Source organism: Conger conger, chromosome 6 (genome assembly GCF_963514075.1).
Source record: "Conger conger chromosome 6, fConCon1.1, whole genome shotgun sequence".
In the NCBI taxonomy this organism is placed as follows: Eukaryota; Metazoa; Chordata; class Actinopteri; order Anguilliformes; family Congridae; genus Conger; species Conger conger.
In genome coordinates this window covers 2,922,433-2,932,432 of record NC_083765.1, presented here as the reverse complement: position 1 = coordinate 2,932,432, position 10,000 = coordinate 2,922,433, and the positions used below count along the sequence as shown (strand labels likewise).

The 10,000-nt window shown below is 54.2% G+C and overlaps 1 protein-coding gene across 2 annotated transcripts in view; it reads right to left on the bottom strand.

Annotated features, from left to right (window-relative positions):
* LOC133130289 (beta-1,4-galactosyltransferase 1-like) overlaps nt 1-10,000 on the bottom strand; it is a 20,229-nt gene that overhangs the window by 3,636 nt on the left and 6,593 nt on the right. For both annotated transcript variants that reach the window (XM_061244763.1, XM_061244764.1), the window contains exon 3: nt 418-605. In XM_061244763.1, the coding sequence (XP_061100747.1) occupies nt 418-605 (188 nt within the window). The remainder of the gene's footprint in view (nt 1-417; nt 606-10,000) is intronic.

Here is a 10,000-nt window from a genome sequence, read left to right as displayed (position 1 = left end):
AGCGGCCAGCACTGCATCAGCCCAGGGCCCTAATGGTGCCACCGTCCCTACTGCCTGAGCTGGCACACTGTTCCCCAACTTCTGCTCTCAATTATGTCATCAGCTCAATCATGCAGTATCTGACATGCGTCTAATCACCAACTACAGCCACACACTGCAGGTGCAGCCTAAAGATTTGAGCTGTGCTGGAGTACAGGAGTGGCACAGACAGGTGCTGGGGCTGGCTGTAGCATTTGTAGGTGTGTGTACATTACGTTCAGGTGTGTGTACATTACGTTCAGGTGTGTGTACATTACGTTCAGGTGTGTGTACATTATGTTCAGGCGTGTGTACATTATGTCCAGGTGTGTGTACATTATGTCCAGGTGTGTGTACACATTATGTCCAGGTGTGTACACATTATGTACTGGTTCATACTTGAAGCCGAACTTGTCCATGGACACAGACAGGTGCCGGGGCTGGCTGTAGCACTTGTAGATGTTGCGGTCGTCCATGGGGATCAGGTCCACATCGCTGAAGACGAAGCACTCGTAGTCGTACTCCTTCAGAGCCTCCGCGTAGCCCACGTTCAAGAGCTTGGCCCGGTTAAACGTGTCCTCCCCAAACTGCAGACACAGGAGAGACCGGACTGCTCAGAGCCTGCCCTGACGTTATTAACACAACAACAGGCAATGCCCGCCTTTTCCTACAACTAAAGTAATGTCAAATAGTACCTAGCACCACATTAGGGCTGCCCCCCCAGTGTTTCTGCCTCCACTACATCTCCCAGCAGCTCTTCCCCACAGTGACCCCTCTGTGTGGGGGAAGAACACTTCCTACGATCTGTGCGGAATTTATCCTTTGCTAAATTCCATGTATATTTTATTATTGAAAGTAGACCAGAGACAGGAGTCAGCTCAGAGCTGCTCGTACATCAGTAGATCGTGCCTGGTGCCTGCGAGGAAGAGCACAAGGGGACGTTTGAGATCATTCAATTTGTTCCAAAACACCAGGCAAGCTTAGTCAAATGCAGAGAAGTATTTAAATCCAAAGCAAATACCATTTCAACTTTACATCACATTATTATTACTACTATTATTATTATTATACTTTGACAGTAAAAATTTGAATAGTAGTAGTTTGTAGTTAATGGAATTAACTAGAACAAAACTTGAGTGGTTTTCTACTGAATTAACTGAATTTCATTTCCTGAACTGACCCTACCTTGGGAGTAGCAGCATGAGAGTAGCAGTAGTTTTGGGGATAACCGTAGTATTTCACTCATATCTTCCCAGCACTGGCTTTAATAAACCTCTAAATCACTGTGTACAGAGCTCTGATTCACTGGTCGTAAAGGGTTTATTGCAGGAGCTACAGAACTTTCCAGAGCTTACGACACACAGCCACACCCACTGGAGCCTGACCGTCTGTCCGCTGTGTGAATAGTCTGTCCGCTGTGTGATAGTCTGTCCGCTGTGTGATAGTCTGTCCGCTGTGTGATAGTCTGTCCGCTGTGTGATAGTCTGTCCGCTGTGTGATAGTCTGTCCGCTGTGTGATAGTCTGTCCGCTGAGTAATAGTCTGTCCACTGAGTGATAGTCTGTCCCGAGTGATAGTCTGTCCGCTGTGTGATAATCTGTCCCGAGTGATAGTCTGTCCGCTGTGTGATAATCTGTCCGCTGTGTGATAGTCTGTCCGCTGTGTGAATAGTCTGTCCACTGAGTGATAGTCTGTCCGCTGTGTGAATAGTCTGTCCACTGAGTGATAGTCTGTCCGCTGTGTGATAGTCCGTCCGCTGTGTGACGTCACAGGGTCGACTGAGGCTCCGTCACCCCCTGACTGTCTGAATCAGAGTGGTGTACACAGAGTGATTTAGAGGCTCAGGAGAAGCGGTCAGGACCAGCGCCACCATTTTGTAAAGTCTGGAGCCGGAGAATGTGACTCGGCAGTATCGCTGCATTGTTCTCACAACATCAGAACTTTTGTAAAGACATCGGCACCTGAAGAAAACACACTGACTACAGGGGGGGGGGGGAGGGACATTTGACTTGATATTTTTATGACTTTACATTGAATGGAGCGACTGCCAATCGCAGTGGCAGGAGCGCGTGAAACAGACGGGTTTGGCCGGTCACGGCAGCCTGGAGAACAGGGCCCTCCGTGCCCCCTGACCGGCCCTGACCTTCAGCTCTGTGACGGTTCAGACACACCCCAGGGATCCTCTCCAAATCTCACCACTCCCAAACTTTATGCGTCAACTCATTCTGCTCATCACCTGCGGCACCGAGCTGCTCGTCTCCTGGCATAGAAGGTTCTCTCAAAATAAAGGAACGAATACCTTGTGAATGAATTGTTCCGAAATAAGCTCACCGTCATCGGATTCTTATTTGCTGAGGTGTAATGTAAATAACCGGTAAGGCCAGTTTCTCAATTCTCACCAGCTGGGAGGTACGCATTCTTCTTCTTTGTTTTGGGCCATAGTGCATGTTCATGTTCATGTTCAGCACAAACCCGATTAACCACACAGTCCACAGGTAAGAGTCTGTACGGTGTACCTGTACTGGGCTGAGAGAGACTGGCACTCCAAATGAGTTTAGTTTGGAGAGGGCACCTGCATCGTTATCTTGTTGTTTTCTTCACTGTGAGGGAACCAGAGAATCTCCTGTGGGGCCCGGGGGGGGGGGGGGGGGGGGGTTGTATTTTCAGCTTTGAGTACAGCTGTGGAGGGGGCCTCTGGAGAATAGAGGATGCTGGGATAACTTTTTGTCTGAAAAGGTTTTTTTTTTTAAGCCACGACACCGAAGCTCTACCCTGTTCAGCCGGCATCTAATCATCCTGACACAGACGGCAGATTCTCATCTTAAAGTCAACAAAGCCAATGGCTGCCCTGATTGGCTGTGAGCTGGGATAATGGGCGTCACATGACTCTCTTATCTACCTGAAAAGGCTTCTTCAGCCGGGGGGGAGGCCCAATGCCACTGCTGCAGCAGGGAGCAACTCTTACACCCGTTCTGAGAACGTCAGCCCAACACCACTACCCAGCGTGTATCACTCCCGTTCACCTTAGAACCTTTAAACCGCAAGCGACAATGGAGATCAAGGTGTCGTCTTTCACAGGCAGGTACGAAAGATCAAATATCAATTTCCAGGACTGCGGAGCCGGAACAGAGCAGGGAAACCGGACCTGCGTGTTACATCTCCCTTAACAGACCTGCGTGTTACATCTCCCTTAACAGACCTGCGTGTTACATCTCCCTTAACAGACCTGCGTGTTACATCTCCCTTAACAGACCTGCGTGTTACATCTCCCTTAACAGACGGATGTGACCTGCGTGTTACATCTCCCTTAACAGACGGATGTGACCTGCGCGTTACATCTCTCTTAACGCTGGAATGCATTGTGATTCCTAGGCCTTTCTGTGGGTTTTCTGTACAGTCCATGTGTTAACAGTGTGAATGTAAAGGATCCTGCATGTCTGTATTGGGGATCCCACGCTCTCCCTGCCCTCCCTGTGGAGGTGTTGGGTCTCAGCAGGGTGGGGGGAGGCAGGGTGCTGGAGGCAGGGTGCTGGAGGCAGGGTGGGGGGAGGCAGGGTGCTGGAGGCAGGGTGGGGGGAGGCAGGGTGCTGGAGGCAGGGTGGGGGGAGGCAGGGTGCTGGAGGCAGGGTGGGGGGAGGCAGGGTGCTGGAGGCAGGGTGCTGGAGGCAGGGTGCTGGAGGCAGGGTGCTGGAGGCAGGGTGCTGGAGGCAGGGTGGGGGGAGGCAGGGTGCTGGAGGCTCCAGTGTCCCAGGCCTTTGGCAGGCACCTCCAGCCTAACGCCCCGCACACACTGCAGGACTTGTAGTCGGACCGCTGGACCGGGGACGCGACACAGGCCTCAGAGGGGGCTGGACCGCACACGGCACGCAGCAGCAGGGGGTGTGTGGTACAAGATCTGTCACCGGGAGGAATCGCCCACCAGTCCCCAAAACTGCGTTTTATCACGAAAACACACACGAGAAGTGGCACAGGAAAGGTTGGAAACGTTCCGAGGAGAAATAATAATTACGCGAAGGAGAAATAATAATGAATAGAACGATGAATTACTTACATTTTATACGTTTGCACTTTGTACTAGCTCAGTCAAATTCCCTAATGCATTCATTTCTCTAGTACTTTGCATAAAGGCGATATGCAAAAGTCAGGGAGCAGCTCAGCACTAAACGCGGCAGTATGCACTTCATACTACCACCGTCTCGTAGCCGTGATCGTCACTGGCTGCACTCCCCTGAACTCCCCTCGCCCCGCGCCTCACACACCGTCCTCACCCACACACTGCCCTCACACACACACTGCCCTCACCCTCACACACTGCCCTCACACACACACTGCCCTCACACACACACTGCCCTCACCCTCACACACCGCCCTCACACACACACTGCCCTCACACACACACACCGCCCTCACACACACACACCGCCCTCACACACACACTGCCCTCACACACACACTGCCCTCACACACACACTGCCCTCACACACACACTGCCCTCACACACACACTGCCCTCACACACACACCGCCCTCACACACACACCGCCCTCACACACACACTGCCCTCACACACACACTGCCCTCACACACACACACACCCACACACACCGCCCTCACACACACACTGCCCTCACACACACACACACCGCCCTCACACACACACACCGTCCTCACCCACACACCGTCCTCACCCACACACACACCCACACACACCGCCCTCACACACACACTGCCCTCACACACACACACACACACCGCCCTCACACACACACACCGCCCTCACACACTGCCCTCACACACTGCCCTCACACACACACCGTCCTCACACACACACCGTCCTCACACACACACCGCCCTCACACACACACCGTCCTCACCCACACACCGCCCTCACCCACACACCGTCCTCACACACACACCGCCCTCACACACACACACACCCACACACACCGCCCTCACACACACACTGCCCTCACACACACACACACCGCCCTCACACACACACACCGTCCTCACCCACACACCGTCCTCACCCACACACCGCCCTCACCCACACACCGCCCTCACACACACACACACCCACACACACCGCCCTCACACACACACTGCCCTCACACACACACACACCGCTCACACACACCGCCCTCACACCCACACACACCGCCCTCACACACACACTGCTCTCACACACACACACCGCTCACACACATCGCCCTCACACACACACACACACACACCGCCCTCACACACACACACCGCCCTCACACACACACACCGCCCTCACACACACACACACCGCCCTCACACACACACACACCGCCCTCACACACACACACCGCCCTCACACACACACACCGCCCTCACACACACACACCGCCCTCACACACACACACACCGCCCTCACACACACACACACCGCCCTCACACACACACACACCGCTCACACACCGCCCTCACACACACACACACACACACACACACACACACCGCCCTCACACACACACACATACACACCGCCCTCACACACTGCCCTCACACACACACACACACACCGCACACACACACACACCGCCCTCACACACACACACACACCGCCCTCACACACTGCCCTCACACACTGCCCTCACACACACACACACACACACACACACACACACCGCTCACACACACACACCGCCCTCACCCTCACACACACAGTCCTGCAAGACGGATAATGAGAGGGTGTGACCGGTTACCCTTCTAATTATTTAATGAGCAGATTAACTGCTGGAGCTCAGTGAAGGGACAGGGACCTGTGGGTGTCCTGTGGGTGTCCTGTGGGTGTCCTGTGGGTGTCTGTGGGTGTCTGTGTGTGTCCTGTGGGTGTCTGTGGGTGTCCTGTGGGTGTCTGTGGGTGTCCTGTGGGTGTCCTGTGGGTGTCTGTGGGTGTCCTGTGGGTGTCTGTGGGTGTCCTGTGGGTGTCCTGTGGGTGTCCTGTGGGTGTCTGTGGGTGTCTGTGGGTGTCCTGTGGGTGTCTGTGGGTGTCCTGTGGGTGTCTGTGGGTGTCCTGTGGGTGTCCTGTGGGTGTCCTGTGGGTGTCTGTGGGTGTCCTGTGGGTGTCTGTGGGTGTCTGTGGGTGTCTGTGGGTGTCCTGTGGGTGTCCTGTGGGTGTCCTGTGGGTGTCCTGTGGGTGTCTGTGGGTGTCCTGTGGGTGTCTGTGGGTGTCTGTGGGTGTCCTGTGGGTGTCTGTGGGTGTCTGTGGGTGTCCTGTGGGTGTCCTGTGGGTGTCTGTGGGTGTCCTGTGGGTGTCTGTGGGTGTCCTGTGGGTGTCCTGTGGGTGTCCTGTGGGTGTCTGTGGGTGTCTGTGGGTGTCTGTGTGTGTCCTGTGGGTGTCTGTGGGTGTCTGTGGGTGACTGTGGGTGTCTGTGGGTGTCCTGTGGGTGTCCTGTGGGTGTCCTGTGGGTGTCTGTGGGTGTCTGTGGGTGTCTGCGGGTGTCCTGTGGGTGTCTGTGGGTGACTGTGGGTGTCTGTGGGTGATCGGTCATGTGTTTTCAGCATAAGGGAGGAGAGGACTGGCCGAAGGCGGAAAGCGGGGGACGCCCCTGAGAGAGGACGAGCTGCTGCTCCGTGCGGGAAGGAGGAAGGAAGCACAGAATTCTGGGAGGAGAGAGAGAGGGAGGGAGGAGAAGAGAGGGAGAGGAAGAGAGGGAGGGGAAGAGAGGGAGAGAGGGAGGGGAAGAGAGGGAGAGAGGGAGGGGAAGAGAGAGAGGGAGGGGAAGGGGGGAAGGGGGGAAGAGAGGGAGGGAGGGGAAGAGGGGAAGGGAGGGAGGGGAAGGAGGGAGAGAGGGGGGAGGGAGGGAGGGAGGGAGAGAGATTGATTCCTCTGCTTCCCCCTTTGGCTGAGTCAGCAGTGCAGAAGGACCCGAGAGAGAGAGAGAGAGAGAGAGAGAGAGAGAGAGAGAGAGAGAGAGAGAGAGAGAGAGAGAGAGAGAGAGAGAGAGAGAGAGAGAGAGAGAGAGAGAGAGAGAGAGAGAGAGAGAGAGAGAGAGAGAGAGAGAGAGAGAGAGAGAGAGAGAGAGAGAGAGAGAGAGAGAGAGAGAGAGAGAGAGAGCAGGATCACCATGGATAAACCCAAAGATCAGCGGAGTGTGATCAGGTCGTTCAATCAGAGATCCTGCCCTGGGTGTGTCTGTGAATTATCTCTAGATCTCTAGATCTCAGCAACAGCCAGAGTGCTCTAAAAACCAGCCTCCAGCAGCACCAAACAGCTCATTTCCTCTTTCAAAGAGGTCTTTCCTGTTATTTTACAATGCCGCAAAACATGTTTTAAAAAAAAAAAAATAATAATAATAAATAAAAAAATCTTACCACGGAAATAACGCAGAAACTATTAACATTCCTGAGTTTTATCAGCTGGGTCAAAGACCAGCAGCTCAAACCAGGCCCTCCCTCACAGTGCTCAGAGACGGGCTGTCAGAGTCCCCCCCCCCCCCCCCACCCCACCCACACCCCCGGGCCAGAAACGGCACGTCTTCAGCTGCTCTTCAAGTTTCACTTGTTTCTTTTTATTACTCCCCGGCTGCTTCATGTCTTTATCCTGGTTTCATTTGATTTATTTAGTTTGCCTGTGTAAACGGGTCTGAAAACTAAACATTAACAAGGTCATAGTTGTTGTTTAAGAGCTGCATGTCAGAGTGCTCAGTGTAAACCCAGGTGGTTGTTGTTGTTGTTGTTGTTGTTGTTGAAGAGCTGCATGTCAGAGTGCTCAGTGTAAACCCAGGTGGTTGTTGTTGTTGTTGTTGTTATTGTTTAAGAGCTGCATGCCAGAGTGCTCTGCGGTTGAAGTTGTGATAAGAGACAGAGAGAGTGTTAAAGTGATGACGTGGAGCGTGCAGCACTGGCACGCTGTTCTGACTGTGCAGCTATAAATACCCCAGCTCCAGCCGCCTGGGAACCCTGGGCCTTGCCGTTAGCGTTAGCGCCTCGCTCACAGGCCGCGCCGTCGAGTGAGACCGTGTTCCCAGCGCTCGCCTCGCCCGCCACAAGCACGCGCGGAAACCTTCCCAGCATTCTCAGGGGCCATGCATCCGGGAGATTGTGGCATCTTGTTCTGACGGAGAGCTCACCAACGCCCTCCCCCCTTCCTCCTCCTACCCGTACCCCCCCCCCCCCCCCCCCCCAGGCGGTGTTCGGAGGGCTGAACAGCTGCACGCCTGCGTCTGACAGTTACATGACAAAGGCCGAGCGGCCCAGGCCCAGGAGGAACAAAAACAACAAAAACAAAACAGACGGAGCTTAAACAGGCCCCAGGGGAACCCAAAACAGATCAGAGTGCTAAAACGCCTCCCTGACAAAGTTGTGAGAGCGTTTTCTGAGGGAGGAGGCAGAGCAGGATGCGCGGGAGGGAAAGCGAGAAAGCGACCGTGTACGTGGCACGCACGGGGCAGAGACACGCGGCGGATTCACCTGCGGCGGTTCAGCCGCGCGTGACGTGCGCCTGACTCTAAACACGGCGAAGCAGGGAGGGGGGCGCTTGGCTTCAGCCCGCCTCGGGGCGCTGTCACATGACCAACCTGCTTCGCAGTGCAGCAGAGCATGCTGGGGCGGAAACGCCAGTCAGACGCAAAGCCCTGGCGCTCCACAGCCTGCAGGGCTGCAGCTGCCGTTCTCCACCAGCCAAGACCACCCAGCACCAAACGCGGAAGCTTCTGGAAACAGCGTGGCCTTGGAGCACAGCCTCAGACTCAGTGTAGTGTGTGTCGTGTGTCGTGTCGGTGTGTTGAGAGCAAGTGTGTGAGTGTGTGTGTTGAGTGCAAGTGTTTGGGTGTTGTGTGGGTGTGTGTGTGTGTTGTGCATGTGCATGTGTGGGTGTGTGTGTGTGTGTGCGTGTGTCTGTGTGTGAGTCTGTGTGTGTTGTGTGAGTGTGTGTGTGGTGTGATGGTGCAGAGAAGACCTCAAGCTTGGAGCAGGGTTATTTTCCTCTCCGTTTGCGTTTTATGGCACTGCATTCTATATGGACGTAATCGACTTGATTTGGTACAATAAGGCAAAATAACAAAACAAAACTTTCCTCTACAGTGGGGAATAAAATAAAGGCTGTGTAGCAGGAACTCATCAAGAGGTGAGGGAGGGGTTTACACATTTCTGCTGTGCTCTTGTTCATTTTTGACTTATTTTCTGGAACACAGTCAGGAGCGGTTCCAGCAGGCCCCGATATGGTTTATGACCCATTATGATAAGCGCACGATGACGACTTTATGGGATCTCACAGTCCAGAGGGGAGACAAAAAAATAGAGACAGAGCTTAAACCAACAAACCGGACCTCCAGAAAGCCCAAAAAGATGTGTGTGCTAAAACGCCTCCCTGACAAAGCCGTGAGAGCGTCTTTAAGGGGCAGAGCAGGACGTGCGGTAACGCGGAGGGAAGAGAGAAGAGGAGTGTGTACGTGGCACACCTGACCCTGGCACACTGGAGGTCGTTACCCTCCTGGAGGTCAACACCTCTCCAAGGCCACATGGAGCCAGACAGACGCTCCAAAGCTCGCCAGAACACCGGCTTTCGTCAATCCCAACAATTGCTCATCACTGACGTGACTTTTCCCATTTGTATTTAAACTGCGATTATGGACAACTGCAGTTCAGCTGTGCATCCAACCGTACACACTTGATGGAAACTTGATGGGGTCGCAGGGCGTGCTGAGGTCCTCACTCCTGGTCCTGGAGAGCCGCAGGGTGTGCTGGCTTTCGCTGTTACTCAGTACTTAATTGATCAATTAAAGCAGATTATTACAGTTAACTCATATCACCTTGTTTCTTGGGTCTGAATCAGTTGCTGATTTTAAGGTGAAAACAAAAACCAGCCACCCTGCGGCTCTCCAGGGCCAGGAGTGAGGACCCCAGCACACCCTGCGGCTCTCCAGGACCAGGAGTGAGGACCCCAGCACACCCTGCGGCTCTCCAGGGCCAGGAGTGAGGACCCCAGCACACCCTGCGGCTCTCCAGGACCAG